Source organism: Ooceraea biroi, chromosome 10 (assembly GCF_003672135.1).
Source record: "Ooceraea biroi isolate clonal line C1 chromosome 10, Obir_v5.4, whole genome shotgun sequence".
Lineage (NCBI taxonomy): Eukaryota > Metazoa > Arthropoda > Insecta > Hymenoptera > Formicidae > Ooceraea > Ooceraea biroi.
In genome coordinates, this window is record NC_039515.1 from 1,013,551 (window position 1) to 1,034,520 (window position 20,970).

Genomic DNA, 20,970 nt, shown 5'->3' on the forward strand with positions numbered 1-20,970 from the left:
AAACATCGAGACCCTTTAAATGCATCATTTTCTATGAATCGCCGAAAACTGCAGATCCTGTTCGGTTTCTGCTGCCAATTTGACGTCAGATCATGTTAACAGATCCTGCTCGGTTTCTGCCGCCAATCTGCTGTCAGAGTCTGTTAGCAGGCTCTGCACGGTTTTTGATGCCAATTTGATATCTTAATCGGTATTATCAGCTTCTGCGTCCGATTTGCTAGCTTTTTGTTGACAACAATTGATAGCAGACATTTGGCGTAATCTGCTTTCTACAGGCTTGGCTATCTGGGTACTTACCATCCTCCTCTTACCTGACACTTCTTCTTGTAATCCTTCTCCATTTAAGACTCCTCTTCTTCCTTGTCATTACTGCCCAGTCTGAACCTTATTTTATGTTTATACATCAATTCAATTAAATCTTTTTTAAAACTTTCTGCCTCTTCCGTTTCATCCTTAATTGATTGGATTATTTTTCAATATTCTCTGACCAATTTTTTTCATGTATTTCTTTGGTTCCTTCACTGTTTCTTCTACTGAATATTCCTTCCGAGGGCTTATTTATATTTTGCTTTAGTATAATATTTCTCTTTTCCTTAGTAATTTCTTCCTCTCTGTAGTGAAGTTTTCTATTGTATTCTAGATAAGCTTGTCTGCGATGTCTTCCGTTATCATTTTCTCTTCTATAATTCCCTCTCACCTCTGCTCTGGTACCAAGGTCCTGCCTCTTGTTATTGTTTCTCACTGTAAGCTCTCTTCTTGGCTCCATGTTTTCACCTTGTTTTGCATATTTACTTACACTACTGTGTACCAAGCTTGGCCATGTCGTTGGGTTAGTGTATCTATCGTATTGCGGTACAACTTCTTCCAGATTCTTCCCTGTAACCAAATCTGCTTCTACAAAGGATATATTATTATAAGTCCTAACCCCCCCCCCCCCCAACAGAGAATAAATCCTTCAGCTGTCACGAGAAACGTGGCGAAACGCTTCTTCCGATTCTGATTCCGAAAAACCGTGTAAGTCGATCCGCGTCAATCCGGAAATCAGCGCATGCGTTATAACTTTTAGTTCTTTATATTTTTCAGATACTCCGGGCACTTTCTAGCTGTAGATTTATGATCTCCACAATTGCTGCATCCAATGTCTTTTGTACACTCACCATGCGCCTTTTCTCCACAAATTATGCATTTCTGTTCTCTCTTGCATTGTCCTTTAACGTGGCCAAACATGAAGCAATTGAAGCACTGCACCACAGGCTCCACATACGGTCTAACCCTTAATTTGAAATGTAAATTTTCGAAAATAGTAAAACTATTCCTTAGTTTGTTACCTTTCATATAAATTATAAAATTATCCGTAAACTGCATTGCATATTTATTTGTTATTCTATCCCAGCTTCTCCTTTTCATTCTTTCTATCTTAATAATGTTTTCTTTTTCAATTAAATTCTTCCACAATTCCAGTACATCGTACGGTCAATCCGTGATTACACCCCTACAGGTTACCGTTCTCTTATCTATATAACCGACCAACCACTTGTTCTCAATCATATTGAGTTTATTTAAACAATCATTTGCCTATTGGATTTTTAAAGGTAAGCAACGCCAAATCAAATTTCACCATTACCATACTAACAGGGAATACTCGGTTTCTATTGCACCAACCCATTATTTTAACGCTATTCTTACCCTTACTGGATGCGACGAACGCCAACCTTATTCTACACTTAATATTAACATGCTCTTTACCTCGTTCATCGCAGCGTCGTAAATTTTCGCCTAACCTATCCATCTCTTGCTCATCCACATCTATCACCTTCTTCAACTCTCCATTGATAACTAATATGTAACATTCTTCTTTGGCTAAATCCTTGTCTTTTCTGCCGTCCTTCAGTCCACCCACTTCTTTCACATTCTTCTTCCTCGGCGACTGATCCATTCTCTGCTCTTCTCCTCCTTCTATCTCCATATCTTCGGTACCTCCTTCTCATCTTCTAGATTCACCCCAATTATGCCACAGATTTCCGACACATTCGGGCTCATCACCTCTGACATCTCCTTTCCTGAAACTTTTATCGTCCGAGAATCCTCCGTTATCGCTCTCTCACCCCTCCTTTTCTCCTTCATTCCGTTCAATAACATTCACAATTACTTCCCTCTTGCTACTCTTCGACATTACCGTCATTCCTTGTTTTTTACCTTTTCCAATCTGGACTCTACTTTGAGCTTTCAAATAAGTTTTATAACTGTTCCCCCGTCCGACCGGGGGAACCGAAGACATTACTCTTTTTTCCACCTATACATTTACTGTACTCTTAGCTCAATTGCACTTGGTCTGCTTCCGCACCACCTCTACTACGCACAACTAAAATACCGCCTGATTCCCTTACAACCACGCGCAACAACCGACTTCGACGAAGGTCGTCTCGCTTCTCACCGAGAGCGAGAGAGGACCAAATTGGAGAGATCTGACTCATCCGAGGAACTATCAGATTCTGATGAGATAGAAAAACGACAAAAAATATTGATCAAATGATTATCATCCAAGAAGATGGCTCCTGGATGAGTATATGCATCTGATCAAGGATGAGAAGATGAGAAGATACTGAGAATAATGATGAGAAGATATGCGTAGAGGAAAAAAGTTCTCAGGTCTAGTGTAAAACAGTTCAATTTATTCCAAGTCCGGCAAGACTACGATTTCCGGAGCGCCAAGTTTTGACCGTAGATTCTTCATCTACAGATCATTATAAACAAAACTTAAAGAGTGATAAAAGTGGCTATCTGGTTTAGTTTAGGAGATATGGAGATTTTTAGTCGGAATTTGAGAAATCGACAAAAACGCTTTTTTGCTAGTTCCAAATTATAAAAGGTTTTAGCCGTTGCTCATTGTTTATTAAAAAGTTATTAACAAAAGAAGTTTCGAAAATATAGTAGTTATTTTGAATATTGAAAGACATAAACGACGAATATGAACGAAAGAAGGAAAGTCATTTAACCTAACCTAACCTTACTTAACCTAATCTGGTTAGGTTATATTTTCCGAAAGTGGAGCCCCGGACTTATACGCTCGTTTTCAGCCCGCTTCGCGGAAGGGCGGGGGGGGGGAGGGACGATGCCCCTCCCCCCCGCCGGGATCCGTGCCATGAACCAGGTGATCAAAATCTGTACGGTGAAATCTGTTCCACCGACTCCGGCGGAGGAGAGGAGTAAAGCCCCTTCCTCCCGCCCTCCTGCGAAGCGGGCTGAAAACGATCGTATGTGTCCGGGGTTCCAGTTTCAGAAAATATAACCTAACAAACTTATTTCTTATTTAATGCTAAAATTCCATCAAATATACTCTTTCGTAAACTTATATGGTATCGTAAAATTATGCTCTAGTCATTAAATATTTTTGTTAATAATTTTGTAATAAACAACGAGCGACAGGTGAAACCTAGTGCGGGTTATTCAGGAAGGTGACCTTGTAATATATGTCAAACTCAAGTCCTTGCTTCGCGTGGACAGTTGAAAAGTCATGCAAAATCATTAAATTTCTTTTTTTTAAATAACTTTTTAATAAACAACGAGCGACGGTTAAAACTTTTTGAAGATCACTCAGGAGGACCTCTATAATATATGTCAAGGTCAAGGTCATCGGGACGGGCTCCGTTATTGTCAATATTTACCCTATATTGTTATGAATAACGCGAAAATAGTCTGCAACTGGCAAAAAAGCGTTTTTGTCGATTTCTCAAATTCCAACTAAAAACTTCCATATCTCCTAAACTAAACCAGATAGCCACTTTCACCACTCTTTAAGTTTTGTTTGTAATGGCCTGTAGATGAAGAATCCACGGTCAAAACTTGGCGCTCCGGAAATCGTAGTATCCCCCCCAAGTCCGAATTTTACAAATTTTTTCGTCGAAGCCCGCACGCTTATCAGTCCGCTAGTCGAATCCTTGATTTTTCCTTATTTTGATTGTTCTTGGTTCTTGTTACCTGGTTGTTTCTTGTTTGTTCTTCGATCGGTTTTGCATATTTGTGTCTTAATCTCTCGTATATGTACAGGTCTAATACCGAGGTGATTATCTCAGCGAGGTGTGTGACAATATAACTCCGTAAAGGAAACGGAAGAAGAACGGATACAGGACGAAGAGGAAGACAAATCAGGCAAGAGTTCACAGATGGGAGTTCAGATTATGAAGATTACAATACACTGATTCCGAAGAAAAAATCACGATTAAAGTTTGTGTTCGTCCACAAAAAAAACAGAATTAGTGACGGAAAACGAGAAAGGTAAAGAAAGGAAAAAGAGAAAGGAGGGATATAGCAGAAACAAGCGGAAGTTGAGGCCAACAAACTGATTGAGGAACGATGGAGAGAGAAATGTCACTTATATCTCATATATAAATTATATATATTTTAGCGATATGATAAAAACTGAGGTTACATTTGTATTTATAGTTTCGATATTATTTTCCATAAAACGAAAAAACAAAACAAAAATCTACGTATAAATATTGGTAAAAGCATTTAATTTTCAGTATGCTATATAGGAGACTCTGTGCAAAAGAGACACAGATAGGCAACAAGGATAATATCGAGTAGGAGAGCAAGCTGAACGACGTTTGTACAGATCATGAAAACGACGAGGTAGAATAAGAGACTTGGAAGTTACACGAGCTGAAGAGGGAAGGGAGCAGCTCAAGGAGGACCATCTGGAGATCGATCGTATTCGCAACATGACCGAGGAGGAACGAAGGCAGGAGGCATGATTGAATCTAAAGATGATCACTAATAAAGCGGCAAAAGGTAAATACAAGTTCTTGCAGAAATACTATCATCGTGTGCATTCTACTTGGACAAAGACGATGCCATATTTAAATGCGACTTTTCCGGCGCAATCTTGGAAGATTATTTCGATAAGACAATCCCGTCCGTCTGTGTAAAGTCCTGCAAGTGAAGAACTTTGGGCTCAGTAGCAAAATCAAATATACTCATTTGGTAGATCGAGACAGGTTGATTCATTTTGGATATCAGAGACGGCCCAAAATCTAAAATTTTACAATAATCAAGCAGCAGAAATGGAATAAGTCTTCGATCGACCTTCTTTGAAGAAAAGAAAAACTGAGAATTAAATGCTTTTACCAATATTTATACGTAGATCTTTGTTTTATTTTTTCGTTTTATGGAAAATAATATCGGAACTATATAAATATAAATGTACCTCAGATATATCATGTCGCTAAAGTATATACAGGGTGTCCCGGTTTTAACCGACAAACTGCGGGAGCATATTCTACTAGTGGAAATAAGAAAAAATTCTTATATCGAGTTTGCTTAGAAATGCTTTATTACAAAGTTATAAACCAATATTCAAAAGAAATATCAGATAAGTAACAACGGATTTTTTCACAAAAATAAAAATTATCTACGCAATGATTTAGTGACGCATTTCAAAATGTTGTCCTTGCACATCGATACAAGCTAGACATCGACGTAGTACAGAATTTGTTACAGTACGACATTCCTGAAAATTTTGTTGCATCTCAGTAACTGAATTAGTAATTCGTTGCTTTAAATCTATCTGGTACTCTCCTGTTAGGAAATCTACGTTGATACTCTCGTACGGCAGCTCGTGCATTTCCGTCACAGAATCCGTACACGAAATGAATATCAGTGTATTCCTCATTAGAAAACACTTTTGGCATTCTGATAGTAATTGCTAGTTGACACGACGATTGAAATCTAACAGCTACTGTTGTGAAAGTAACAATCATACTGAATCGTTTCAACATAGTGAACATGAATACATGTGAATACACATAACGTAAACATCTTCGACCTTCCAAATTCTACACTATGTTCCGTTGTTACTTATTTCATATTTCTTTTCAATATTGGTTTATAACTTTGTAATAAAGCATTTCTAAGCAAACTCGATATAAGAATTTTTTCTTATTTCCACTAGTAGAATATGCTCCCGCAGTTTGTCGGTTAAAACCCGGGACACCCTGTATAATTTATATACAAGAGATATAAGCGACATTTATTATTTCATTATTATTACAATGAATGACATGTAATTTGAACTAGTTTATTATATTTTCCTTTTTCAGAAATACAATAATATTATTTGTACAATTAAACTTTGCATAGAACAAGAAAACATAAAACATTTCCAGAATTTAAATCAATGTTCTATAAATAATAAATAGTAATATTGCAGTATCTCATCGGTAAGATCATTAAATTTTTCAATTTTACTTCATACTTTATTTTTGGTTTATAATCACAATGATTAAATTGTTGTAACATGATGGCGCTAATATCAGTCAGTGAGTACATTTTGGTACAAACTAGTCTGTCCAAACAAGGTCGGGAAGAATGACACAAACAGATAATACTGGGCAATGACACGTGTGTATTTGTATTTAGAGAAAGGATGTTTGTATCACATTTTAGACAGCCATACCGCAGAGATCATCTGACGAGTTCGAATTGTTTGCACTTATAGTGATCTAACTAGTGTTTTATCGTTAGACGTGACGAAACGATTCATGCTGAAGTTTACATTTTAGAATTCTCCATTTGCAATTAATACCATATACGTTGAACAAACTCGCTATAGTGATTTGACAAAGGTTATTTAATATACTGATAATTATGGCGAAAGCTTCCTCACATGCAGATCAAGCATGGAATCCAAAGCATGTATTGCAGAACTATATGAAATTATGCAATCGTAGGTTGTTTTTGCAGCAGTTGGATACTAAACCTGGTAATATATATAGAAATTATCTATTTAGGATAGACTGTATAGCATCAATATAACAGAATGTGTTTATATCTTGCAGAGGACTTTACCAGCGATTTTTACGAGACGTTACAATATCATACGACGCAGCTTCTTCACATAAGAATAAGACGTTTACTGAAGGATCACGTAAAATGTTGAAAGTCATAGAAGACAAGTTGAGTGATTTGAATAAGAAAGTAACCAAAGGTGAAACAAACTTCAACGATATTATAGCCCTTGCAACGTCTTACTGCAACATGGGTATACTGTACAGTTCTTACACAAAAGAGAAGAGACTATACAGTGGTAGAAGTCACTTGAAGAAATGTTTAGAATTGTTAAATGGAAAAGAACAGAATCGCAGAGTTATTTTGATAGTTATGAGAGCAACTATGCAATTGGAATACATTTGTCAGAAACTAAAGGAACCAAAGGAATGTTGTCCATTTTCACATAAAGCGATTGGTTTCTACCTTGAATACACAACACAGCTGAGTTCATTTCCTATGCCTTTCGTCACACTTTCAGTTAGACTCGACGTTGAAGAGTCTGGAAGCACAGACACTATAAAATCCATGATGACCCTGTTTTTAAATCTTTTGGAGCACATAACTTGTGAATTTATAGAATGGGATCCAGTTGATCTTATACCTATACATAACTTTTTAATGAATCGGTGGACAGTGATGTTAGATGAATTAGATGTATTACATCAAGGTGTCACGTGGGCTGTTACCGCAACTGATTTTTATTCATTCTTTCTAGATAAATGTCGCTTCAGTGATGCTAGGAATTATCTTGTTGCTACACAATACATATTGGATGAATATGAGAAAGAATTCAAGGCTGCGAAGGAAGCCAACCGTTTGCCTAAAGATAAAAATATAACTATGGATAGAAAGATTTACTATGATTTAAGAATGCATCTCGATCAAGGAAGGGCTAAGTACGGCAATATGCTCTTTCTTCACTCGAAAAATAAATTGTTCCATAGCCAAAAGTCCAGAACTAAGAAAGATACATCAAGATCAACGTCTTCTATCAAGTCCAAGGAATCTACGGAGCCAACATTTTCTTGGAGAAACTTGGACGAACGCATAAAGGATATCGCCAGTCAGATCACTGATAAAACTGCGTCAAATCTCAGTGATGCTAAAGAACTTTTCGTGCATACTGCAAAACGGTTTGAAGACAATAAGGCAAATTTTCTGAAGGCAGGGGACACGTTTATGTATATAGATGCAGCATACAATGTCACATTAACATATAAGTATTTAGAATGCTTTCAGCCAGACAGAAATATACGTATAAAAATGCATAAACGACGAGTGCAGATGTTAAAGGATATTTGTGTAGTCGCCAAGGGATCTACAGACCATACACTGTTTCTATCAAACTTTTACATGGATATCTTCATTTCTTGTAGCGCTATTATAGACGTAATGATGGAGAATGCAGAAATAGCTGAAAAATCATTTACTGAAATAGAAACGGAAGTGTTTGAATATGTAAAAACTTGCGTAGAATCTTTGAAAAGCTTTTGCAATCTGTCTGCTGAAATGTAGTACTAAAGTAAAAGTTAAAGTAAAAACTGACTAAAGTAAAGAAAAAGGAAGTTGACCTGGGACATGATTCTTTTTGCAAAATCGTGACTAATCTAATGAGTATTGACTGTAGACAAACAATTAAATTTACAAATCTTAAATTTAGTTTGTTGTTACTTTGATGTAAAAACGTGTGGATAAGTACCTTTGTTCTTTTGTATTATACATACATATATACATAAATATATATCTACATACATGTATATATATCATTTTCTAATATGATATTTTTGGCATATAAGTACAATATCTTATTATAATTACATAATATATCATATTATATATAGGATATGTATAATGTATGATGTTTTCCAATATCATAGTATACAATATAATGTTTATGTATAAAGATGATATCATTGATATATTTATAAAATTGTCTGAAAGAAAGAAATTTTTAGATGATGGAAGTTTGATTTCCTTACTTATGTAGAGTTTTAGATATAATTACGAAAAGTAAGTTTGAGGAAAGTTTAATTGTATGATATATTAATAAAAACTGATTTTGTCATCACTTTATATTTGTTGTGTATTCTTTTATTATATATCCTATTGTATAGCATGGCATATAATACATTCAAGATAATTAAATTTAGTTAGTGGAAAGTACTTATATTAATACTTATTAAATAAAAATTATATATTCATCATTGTATAATACTATAGCAACACAGGCGCGCGCTTTTTTATTTTTTATTTTTCAATTTTCGAGTAATAATATTCATCTATTATTTATTATATAATAAATAACACAAATCCTATTCTAAAAAAGGCGTTAAAGGTGTTATTTAATTATTTCATCGTGTTTCATCAATACAAATTTGACAGAATTGACAGCTGCCGTTTTCACGTTCCTAAGAAATAATAAATAAAATTGTCAATATAACCGCACTGACAGCCACTATGACATTCTGACATTCGCAATACGAAGTTCAATAAGTCACACGAAGTTCGAGCCAAGCGAGAGAACCAATCAGCGTCGCGGAAAAGAGGCCTCAATATTCGATAAAAAAGAACTTCACGTCTTCACGAAGTTAACACGCCTTTTTTAGAATAGGATTATCATATAATATTATTAATATTTACCAAATGTGTAATATTTTTTATCCATTGTTTTCAATTTCAAAGATTATTAATTGCAAAAAGAGACGGAAAGGATAATAAAAAGATGAAACAAAATATATATAGTTATAATTTCTGCAATAAATATAAATAGTAAATATGCATGTGCAATAAATTTAACAAAGTGTCATGTGACAAATACTTAGATAATTCATAATTAATCGATAACGTTTAGTTATACGAACATGAATTTTCTTGAAAAGTGTTTCGTCAAAGGGTCGCCAAGCAGTCAAATTTGTTATTTATTTAGTTGCGAGGCGAATTTACGGAAAGTCTGGCGGAGAGAAAACGCGAGAGGTTTATAAAAAGAGGGAGGCTCGAAGGCAGAATCTGACGAATCTCTGAGTTGTTGTAACCAATGTACAATAAATGTTCTCCACTGTCCTTAATTGGAATTCATTATTATATCATCATAATATTTACATTTTTAATAGTCAAATATTTTCTAAATAAATTATGATACAAATAAGAATTGCAATACTAATCCTTCAAATCGACTGCCAGAATACATTTCAAAAAGAATCAAATTTCTAAACATATTTCTTAACTATTGTGTAGGTTTTTAAATGTTGTACTTATTAAAATTATTTGTCATAATGTAATCGTAAATAATAGCGTATTTTACACCGATCGTTTGATACGCGTATCAATTAATACATTTGAGCTAATCAGCCAATGACAAAACGCGAATGTACTAGTTAGTTATTATATTTGATACGTGTATTAAACAATCGGTGTAAACTACTTTGTCTGTTAAATTATTGTTGTAATATGATTGTGACCTACCATCGTTCACATTTTAGTACAAACTAGTCTGTCCAAAAAAGGTCGGAAAGAATAACACAAACAGATCATATTGGGCAATGACACGCGTGTATTTGTATTAAGAGAAAGGATGTTTGTGTCACATGTTAGACAGCCACACCGCAGAGATCATCTGACGAGTTCGAATTGTTTGCACGTATAGTGATCTATAAACTAGTGTTTTGTCGTTATACGTGACGAACCTATTGATGCTGAAGTTTACATTTTGGAATTCTCCATTTGCAATTAATACCATATACGTTGAACAAACTCGCTATAGTGATTTGACAAAGGTTATTTAATATACTGATAATTATGGCGGAAGCTTCTTCGTGTCAACATCAAGGACAATCACAGGATGTAAAGGATATATTGCATACCTATATCAAAGAATGCAATTATATGTTGTTTTTACAGCAGTTACATAATAAACCTGGTAATATATAGAAATTATCTATTTAGGATAGACTGTATAGCATCAATATAACAGAATGTGTTTATATCTTGCAGAGGACTTTACCAGCGATTTTTACGAGACGTTACAATTATCATACGACGCAGCTTCTTCACACAAGAATAAGACGTTTACTGAAGGATCACGTAAAACGTTGAAAGTCATAGAAGACAGGCTGAGTGATTTGAATAAGCAAGTAACGGAAGGTAAAACAAACTTCAACAATATTATAGCCCTTGCAACGTCTTACTGCAACATGGGTATACTGTACAGTTCTTATACGAAAGAGAAGAGATTACGCAGTGGTAGAAGTCACTTGAAGAGATGTTTAGAATTGTTAAATGGAAAAGAACTGAATCGCAGAGCTATTTTGATAGTTATGAGAGCAACTATGCAATTGGAATACATTTTTCACAAACTGAAGGAACCAAAACAATGTTGTCCATATTCACATAAAGCGATTGGTTTCTACCTTGAATACACAATGCAGCTGAATTCGTTTCCTATGCCTTTCGTCACACTTTCAGTTAATCTCGACGTTGAAGAGTCTGAAAGCACAGACACTATAAAATCCATGGTGACGTTGTTTTTAAACTTTTTAGCGCACGTAAAGACTTGTAAATTGAATAAGTGGGATCCACTTGATCTTATACCTATACATAACTTTTTAATGAATCGGTGGACAATAATGTCAACAACTGTATTAACTGAAGGTGTCACGTGGACTAATATCACAACTGCTTTTTATTCATACTGTTTACATGAAAAACGCTTCAGTGATGCTAGAAATTATCTTGCTGCTACACAATACATATTGGATGAATATGAGAAAGAATTCAACGCTACGAAGGAAGCCAACAGTTTGCCTGAAGATAAAAATATAGATACAGAGTACTATGATCTAAGAGTACATCTTGATCAAGGATGGGCTAAGTATGGCAGTGCACTTTTGCTTCACTCGAAATATAACTTGTCCTATAGCCAAAAGTCCGGAACTAAGAAAGCAGATACATCAAGATCAACGTCTTCTATCGAGCCCAAGGAATCTGCGGAGCCATTAACATTTAATTGGGAAAACGTGGACGAACGCATAAAGGACATCGCCAGTCAAGTCACTGATAAATATGTATCAAATCTCAAAGATGCTAAAGCAATTTTCGTGCATACTACAAAATGGTATGAAAAAAATAAGGCATGTTGTATGGAGGCAGGAGACATGTTTTCGTATACATTTCCAGCATACAATGTTACATTAACATATAAGTATTTAGAATGCTTTCAACCGGAGAGAAATATGCGTATAAAAATGCACAAACGGCGAGTGCAGATGTTAAATGATATCATAGTATTCACTAAGGGATATGCACCATATGCGGTTCTATTAAAGTTTTATATGGATATGTTTATTTCTTATGGCGCTATTATAGACATGATGATGGAGAATGCAGAAATTGCTGGAAAACCATTTACTGAAATACAACCGGAAGTTCTTGAATATGTAAAACATTGCGTAGAATCTTGGGAAAAGTATAACATTGCGAAGGATAAACTGACTAAAGTAAAAAGTACAATGAACATCCTAAAGTAAGGAAAAAGCAAGTTAACGTGGGACATGATTCTTTTTGCAAAATTGTAACTAATCTACTGAGTATTGCATATTGACTATAGACAAACAATTTGCAAAATCTCAAATTTAGTTTGTTGTTATTTTTATATAAAAACGTGTGGATAAGTACTTTTTCCTTTCGTATTATATACATATATACATAACTATGTACATAAAATATATTCTGTATATATGTATATATATACACATATATGTATAAATCGTTTTCTAATATTTTTGGCATATAAGTACAATATCTTATTATATAAGTACATAATATATCATATTATATGTATAATGGATATATATAATGTACGATGTCTTTCAATATCATAGTATACAATATAATGTTTATGTATAAAGCGTGATATCATTGATATATTTATAATTTGGGGAAAGAAAGTTTTAGATGAATTTTGATTTACTTACTTACGTAGAGTTTTAGATATATTTAGGAAAATCGTTAAGGAAATTTTAATTCTATGATATATTAATAAAAGCTGATTTTGTTATTACTGCAGTATATTTGTTGTGTATTCTTTTATTATCTATCCTATTATATAGGGATATTATATTATAATACATTCAAGCACATAATGTAATGTAGTTAATGGAAAGTACTTATTAATAATACTTATTCAATCAATTAAAAATTATATATTATAATTATATAATATTATTATTTATCAAAAATTGTAATGTTTTTGTACCCATTGTTTTCATAATTTCAAACATTATTAATTGCAAAAAGAGACAGGATAATAAAAAGATGAAACCAAATATATAGTTATATTTTCTGCAATGAATAAATTGTAATAAAAATAAATAATAATAAAATAGTATGTAGGTACAATAAATTTAATAAAATGTCATTTGACAAAAGATTAGATAGCTCATAATTAATCAACAAAGTTTAGTTATTAGAACATGAAATTTCTTGTAATCGGTCACTCCTGTCTTAATAATGTGTTATTTTATTATCATACCTATACCTAAATATAGAAATACTTTATAAGTCGTCGTTTTTTAAATTAGTTCAGTTATTTGTAGAAGAACAGCTTAATTCGTTAACAGAAGAATAACGATGTCTCATCATCACGAAGTACTATTACATATTGGCTGCCGTTCCCAATATTCACTGTCAGTTACTGAAAATCTATAGTGTACGTGACATAAACTATAGAGTTTCAGTGCTGACAGTAAATATTGGAACGCAGCCCTAATGTCAAAACTAATAATCATGGTTTTTTCCTTCTTTCTTGAAATGACTTCTTAGATGCATGGGCACCCGCAGAAAAATATTGGGTGCGTCCCGAGTTGCGCATGAAACGCAAAGACTGCATTACTATTGCGCAGCCTGTGCGCTAATAAACGCATGGCGTACATTTTCAGTCGCGCGCGACAAAACGTCATAAAACGAATTTCAGTAATTGTGATGTCTTCGCTGATGGTTTTGAAGAAGAACGATGAAAGTGCAGGTCCGAATCGAGCGACAGCGAAAATGAAGATGAAGACGAAGTTGAAAACATATATCTCTAAATAATATATGCAGACGTTGTCTTCCATACTAATGGCAGAAAAATCACGTGGAGGGCAAATTGCAGTGGACAAAAATACGGATTACATTAAATATTACCTTGGCTTGCTTTCTCTATATCATCTTTGTTTAAAACCAAAGTTATTACATCATCAATTTCTTCTACTAAGACTTCTATAATTTAGTTGTCATAATGTTGCTGTTTTGCTTAAGTACTACTTAAGCAAAACATAATATATTTTATATAATTATCACTTTAGCGACATAATTGCAACATCATGTCACTAAAATATATATAATTTATATGCAAAAAATACAAACGACATTTATTATTTCGTCATTATTATATCATTATTATTACAATAAATGACATGTAATTTGTTTATTATATTTTTCTTTTTCACAAATACAATAATATTATTTGCACAATTAAACTTTGCATATTCATACTTTATATGCAAAATGTAAATTAATATTAATTGTTCAATATATATTACATTGTAATATTAAATAAGTATCTCATCGATTAAATCATTAAAATTTTCAATTTCAATTTGTAATTTATTTTTGCGTTATAATCAGAATGTTTAAATTGTAACACGATTGCCCTAATATCAGTCATATTTTAGAACAAACTAGTCTGTCTAAGCAAAGCCAATAAGAATAACACAACATTGGGCAATGACACGTGTGTATTTGTATTTAGAGAAAGGATGTTTGTATCTCATTTTAGACAGTCATACCGCAGAGATCATCTGACGAGTTCGAATTCTTTGCACGTATAGTGATCTAACTAGTGTTTTAGCGTTAGACGTGACGAAACGATTCATGCTGAAGTTTACATTTTAGAATTTCTCTATTTGCAATTAATACTATATACATTCAACAAACTCGCTGAGTGATTTGACAAAGATTATTTAACTGGATAGTTATGGAGGAAGGTTTTTCACAACTATATCGAGCAAAATTCGATGGAAAACCTGTATTGCATAGCTATATGGAAATATGCCATAATACATTGTGTTCACAATACTCACATAATAAACCTGGTAATATATAGAAATTATCTATTTAGGATAGACATGCATAGTATCAATATAACAGAATGTGTTTATATTTTGTAGAGGACTTTACCAGCGATTTTTACGAGACGTTACAATTATCATACGACGCAGCTTCTTCACATAAAAATAAGACGTTTACTGAAGGATCACGTAAAACGTTGAAAGTCATAGACGACAGGTTGAGTGTTTTGGATAAGCAAGTATCCGAAACAAAGTTCAACGATATTATCGCTCTTGCAACGTCTTACTGCAACATGGGTATACTGTACAATTCTTACGCGAAAGAGAAGAGATTACGCAGTGGTAGAAGTCACTTGAAGCGATGTTTAGAATTGTTAAATGGAAAAGAACTGAATCGCAGAACTATTTTGATAGTTATGAGAGCAACTATGCAATTGGAATACATTTTTCACAAACTGAAGGAACCAAAGCAATGTTGTCCATATTCACATAAAGCGATTGGTTTCTACCTTCAATACACATCGCAGTTGCGTTCTTTTCCTATGCCTTTCGTCACACTTTCAGTTAGTCTCGACGTTGAAAAGCCTGGAAGCACAGATATAAATTCCATGATGACGTTGTTTTCAAACCTTTTAGAGCACGTAAAGACTTGTGCGTTGGATGAGTGGGATCCACTTGATATTATACCTATACATAACTTATTAATGGTTCGCGCGACAGTGATGTCAGATATAGTAACTGATGGTCTTATGTGGATTATTACAGCAACTCCTTTTTATGTATACTTGCTACATAAATACCGCTTCAGTGATACTAGGAATTATCTTGCTGTTACACAATACATATTGGATACATCTGAGGGAGAATTCAACGCTACGAAGAAACCCAACCGTTTGCTACACAATAAGGATATAAGTACGCTGTATTCTGATACAAGAATGCATCTCGAGCTCGGATGGGCTAAGTATGGCAATATGCTTTTGCTTTACTCGCAATATAAATTGTTCCAACAGTTTCGAACTAAGAAAGCAGATACGTCAAGATCAACGTCTTCTATCGAGCCCAAGGAATCTGCGGAGCCATTAACATTTAATTGGGAAAACTTGGACCAACGCCTAAAGGATATCGCCTGTCAAGTCACTGATAAATATGTGTCAAATCTCAGAGATGCTAAAGCAATTTTCGTGCATACTACAAAATGGCTTGAAAAAAGTAAGGCATATTTTTTGAAGACAGAAAACACTTTGTTCTTGTCTTTGTATTTAACTACAAGATACAATATCACATTAACATATAAGCATTTAGAATGCTTTGAGCCAGACCGAAGTATGCGTATAAACATGCACAAACGGCGAGTGCAGATGTTAAAGGATGTTCTTATACTCGCTAAGGGATTGAAAGGACAGTTTCTATTATACATATGTATCGATATTGTCACTTCTTATGGCGCTATTATAGACATGCTGATGGAGAATGCAGAAATAGCTGGACAACCATTTACTGAAATAGAAACGGCAGTGCTTGAATATGTAAAAAATTGCGTAGAATCTTGGGAAAACTATTACAATGCGGACGCTGAACTGCCTAAATTAAAGAAAAAGTAAGGTTACTTGGGACAGGATTCTTTTTCAAAATCATGACTAATCTACTGAGTATTGATTATAGACATCAAACAATTTACAAATCTCAAATTTAGTTTGTTGTTACTTTGATATAAAAACGTGTGGATAAGTTCTTTTTCTTTTGTATTATATACATATATACATACATACATACATATATATATATATGTATATAATACAAAAGAAACATATATATATATATATTTATGTATATATGTATATAATACAAAAGAAACAAGAACTTATCCAAAAATATTAGAAAATGGTACAAACATATATATTATGTATATACATAATTATGTATATACATTATGTATATACATAATTATGTATATACATTATGTATATACATAATATATATGTTTGTACCATTTTCTAATATTTTTGGATAAGTACAATATATATCTTATTATAAATACGTAATATATCATATTATATATGTATAACGAATATGTATAACGTACGATGTTTTTCAATACCATAGTATACAATATAATGTTTATGTATAAAGCGTGATATCATTGATATATTTATAATTTGGGGAAAGAAAGTTTTAGATGAATTTTGATTTACTTACTTACGTAGAGTTTTAGATATATTTAGGAAAATCGTTAAGGAAATTTTAATTCTATGATATATTAATAAAAGCTGATTTTGTTATTACTGCAGTATATTTGTTGTGTATTCTTTTATTATCTATCCTATTATATAGGGATATTATATTATAATACATTCAAGCACATAATGTAATGTAGTTAATGGAAAGTACTTATTAATAATACTTATTCAATCAATTAAAAATTATATATTATAATTATATAATATTATTATTTATCAAAAATTGTAATGTTTTTGTACCCATTGTTTTCATAATTTCAAACATTATTAATTGCAAAAAGAGACAGGATAATAAAAAGATGAAACCAAATATATAGTTATATTTTCTGCAATGAATAAATTGTAATAAAAATAAATAATAATAAAATAGTATGTAGGTACAATAAATTTAATAAAATGTCATTTGACAAAAGATTAAATAGCTCATAATTAATCAACAAAGTTTAGTTATTAGAACATGAAATTTCTTGTAATCGGTCTCTCCTGTCTTAATAATGTGTTATTTTATTATCATACCTATACCTAAATATAGAAATACTTTATAAGTCGTCGTTTTTTAAATTAGTTCAGTTATTTGTAGAAGAACAGCTTAATTCGTTAACAGAAGAATAACGATGTCTCATCATCACGAAGTACTATTACATATTGGCTGCCGTTCCAATATTCACTGTCAGTTACTGAAAATCTATAGTGTAAGTGACATAAACTATAGAGTTTCAGTGCTGACAGTAAATATTGGAACGCAGCCCTAATGTCAAAACTAATAATCATGGTTTTTTCCTTCTTTCTTGAAATGACTTCTTAGATGCATGGGCACCCGCAGAAAAATATTGGGTGCGTCCCGAGTTGCGCATGAAACGCAAAGACTGCATTACTGTTGCGCAGTCTGTGCGCTAATAAATGCATGGCGTACATTTTCAGTCGCGCGCGACAAAACGTCATAAAACGGATTCCAGTAATAGTGATGCCTTCGCTGATGGTTTTGAAGAAGAACGATGAAAGTGCAGGTCCGAATCGAGCGACAGCGAAAATGAAGATGAAGACGAGTTGAAAACATATATCTCTAAATAATATATGCAGACGTTGTCTTCCATACTAATGGCAGAAAAATCACGTGGAGGGCAAATTGCAGTGGACAAAAATACGGATTACATTAAATATTACCTTGGCTTGCTTTCTCCATATCATCTTTGTTTAAAACCAAAGTTATTACATCATCAATTTCTTCTACTAAGACTTCTATAATTTAGTTGTCATAATGTTGCTGTTTTGCTTAAGACCTACTTAGAAATAAATTGCGCAAATAGTTAATAATATTTTATAAAAAATTAAAATTTTACACGTATTTATCAATTTAGCGACATAATTGCAACATCATGTCGCTAAAATATATATAATTTATATACAAGAAGTATAAGCGACATTTATTATTTCATTATTATATCATTATTATTACAATAACATATAATTTGTTTATTATATTTTTCTTTTCACAACTACAATAATATTATTTGCACAATTAAACGTTGCATAGAACAAGAAAACATAAAACATTCATACTTTATATGCAGAATGTACCTTAATGTTCTATAAATAATAAATTGATAATCATATAAATAATATTGCATAAGTATCTCATTGGTTAAATCATTAAATTTTTCAATTTCAATTTATAATTTATTTTTGCGTTATAATCGGAATGTTTAAATTGTTACACGATTGCCCTAACATCAGTCACATTTTAGAACAAACTAGTCTGTCCAACCAAGGCCAGTAAGAATAACACAACATTGGGCAATGACACGTGTGTATATGTACTTACAGAAAGGATGTTTCTGTCAGGATGTTAGATAGCCACACCGCAGAGATCATCTGACGAGTTCGAATTCTTTGCACGTATAGTGATCTAACTACTGTTTTAGCGTTAAACGTTACGAACCTATTGACGCTGAAGTTTACATTTTGGAATTTCTCTACTTGCAATTAATACTATATACATTTAACAAACTCGCTATAGTGATTTGACAAAGATTATTTAACTGATAATTATGGCGGAAGCTTCTTCACAACAACAGCAAGCAGAATTAGATATAAAGTGTGAATTTTATGACTATATGCAATTATGCCATAATACATTGTATTTACAACAGTCACATAATAAACCTGGTAATATATAGAAATTATCTATTTAGGATAGACTGTATAGTATCAATATAACAGAATGTGTTTATATCTTGCAGAGGACTTTACCAGCGATTTTTACGAGACGTTACAATTATCATACGACGCAGCTTCTTCACATAAGAATAAAACGTTTTCTGAAGGGTTACGTAAAACGTTGAAAGTCTTATAAGACAGGTTGAGTGATTTATATAAGAAAGTAACCGAGGGTGAAACAAAGTTCAACGATATTATAGCCCTTGCAACGTCTTACTGCAACATGGGTATACTGTACAATTCTTACGCGAAAGAGAAGAGATTACGCAGTGGTAGAAGTCACTTGAAGAGATGTTTAGAATTGTTAAATGGAAAAGAACTGAATCGCAGAGCTATTTTGATAGTTATGAGAGCAACTGTGCAATTGGAATACATTTTTGTCAAACTGAAGGAACCAAAGCAATGTTGTCCATTTTCACATAAAGCAATCGGTTTCTACCTTGAGTACACAACACAGCTGAATTCATTTCCTATGACTTTCGTCACACTGTCAGTTAGTCTCGACGTTGAAGAGCCTGGAAGCACTGATATAAATTCCATGATGACATTGTTTTCAAACATTTTAGAGCACACAATAACTTGTGAATTAGGTGCATGGGATCCATTTGACGTTATACCTATACATAACTTTTTAATGGATCGTTGGACAGTGGTGTCAACAGATGTATTAAATGAAGGTCTCATGTGGGCTGTTCCCACAACTTCTTTTTACATATACTTTCTAGATAAATATCGCTTCAGTGATGCTAGGAATTATCTTGCTGCTACACAATACATATTGGATGAATATGAAAACGAATTCAACGCCGCGAAGGAAGCCAAACGGTTGCCGGAAGATGAGGATATAAGTATGAAGTACTGTAGTTTAAGAACGCGCCTCGATTACGGATGGGCTAAGTATGGCAATATGCTTTTGTTGCACTTGAAACATAAATTGTTCCAAAAGTTCAGAACTAAGGAAGCAGATACATCAAGATCAACGTCTTCTATCAAGTCCACGAAATCTGCGGAGCCAATATTTACTTGAGAAAGCCCGGACGAACGCATAAAGGATATCGGCAGTCAAGTCACTGATAACATTGTGTCAAATCTCAGTGATGCTAAAGCAATTTTCCTGCATACTATAAAATGGCATGAAAAAGTTAAGGCATATTTTTCGGAGACAGGAAACACGTTTTTGTATTTAAGTATGAGATACAATATCGCATTAACATATAAGTATTTAGAATGCTTTGAGCCAGACCGAAGTATGCGTATAAAAATGCACAAACGGCGAGTGCAGATGTTAAAGGATATTCTTGTACTAACTAAGCCATATAAAGAACTGTTACTATTATACATGTATACGGATATGTTCATTTCTTGTGGCACTGTTATAGACATGATGATGGAGAATGCAGAAATTGCTGGAAAACCATTTACTGAAATAAAAACGGAAGTGCTTGAATATGTTAAAAATTGCGTACAATGTTGGGAAAAGTATTACGCTGAACTGACTTGCTTAAAAACTGATTAAATAAAGTAAAAGTAAGGTTACTTGGGACAGGATTCTTTTTGCAAAATCATGACTAATCTACTGAGTA

The 20,970-nt window shown here is 33.2% G+C and overlaps 3 protein-coding genes across 6 annotated transcripts in view; all 3 read left to right on the forward strand.

Annotated features, from left to right (window-relative positions):
* Positions 1-12,583, forward strand: part of LOC105282267 — a 32,257-nt gene extending 19,674 nt beyond the window's left edge. The window contains exons 1-4 of one of the 4 annotated variants that reach the window (XM_026973428.1): positions 2,518-2,649; positions 4,048-4,791; positions 6,561-6,760; positions 10,819-12,583. In XM_026973428.1, the coding sequence (XP_026829229.1) occupies positions 6,646-6,760; positions 10,819-12,350 (1,647 nt within the window). In that variant the 5' untranslated portion in view covers positions 2,518-2,649; positions 4,048-4,791; positions 6,561-6,645 and the 3' untranslated portion in view covers positions 12,351-12,583. Of the gene's footprint in view, positions 1-2,517; positions 2,650-4,047; positions 4,792-6,560; positions 6,761-6,836; positions 8,384-9,553; positions 10,745-10,818 lie in introns of those variants that run through there. The other 3 variants (XM_026973427.1, XM_026973429.1, XM_020032628.2) reach the window with 3 other exon arrangements.
* Positions 12,584-14,292: 1,709 nt separating this feature from the next.
* On the forward strand, positions 14,293-16,711 carry LOC105282269. The gene is made up of 2 exons (XM_026973431.1): positions 14,293-14,954; positions 15,030-16,711. The coding sequence occupies exons 1-2, from the start codon at positions 14,837-14,839 to the stop codon at positions 16,532-16,534; spliced, it is 1,623 nt and encodes a 540-aa protein (XP_026829232.1). The 5' UTR covers positions 14,293-14,836; the 3' UTR covers positions 16,535-16,711.
* An 823-nt stretch (positions 16,712-17,534) lies between these two features.
* Positions 17,535-20,572, forward strand: LOC113562843. The gene is made up of 2 exons (XM_026973439.1): positions 17,535-19,336; positions 19,411-20,572. The coding sequence occupies exon 2, from the start codon at positions 19,611-19,613 to the stop codon at positions 20,412-20,414; it is 804 nt and encodes a 267-aa protein (XP_026829240.1). The 5' UTR covers positions 17,535-19,336; positions 19,411-19,610; the 3' UTR covers positions 20,415-20,572.
* The last annotated feature ends 398 nt before the right edge of the window (positions 20,573-20,970 follow it).

What these genes read in the sequence shown, in the direction of transcription:
- LOC105282269 (XM_026973431.1), top strand. Translation starts at nt 14,837, where the DNA reads ATGGAGGAAGGTTTTTCACAACTATATCGAGCAAAATTCGATGGAAAA. An exon ending in ATACTCACATAATAAACCTG is followed by an intron (nt 14,955 to 15,029) that starts GTAATATATAGA and finishes TATATTTTGTAG; the next exon opens with AGGACTTTACCAGCGATTTT.
- LOC113562843 (XM_026973439.1), top strand. Translation starts at nt 19,611, where the DNA reads ATGGGTATACTGTACAATTCTTACGCGAAAGAGAAGAGATTACGCAGT.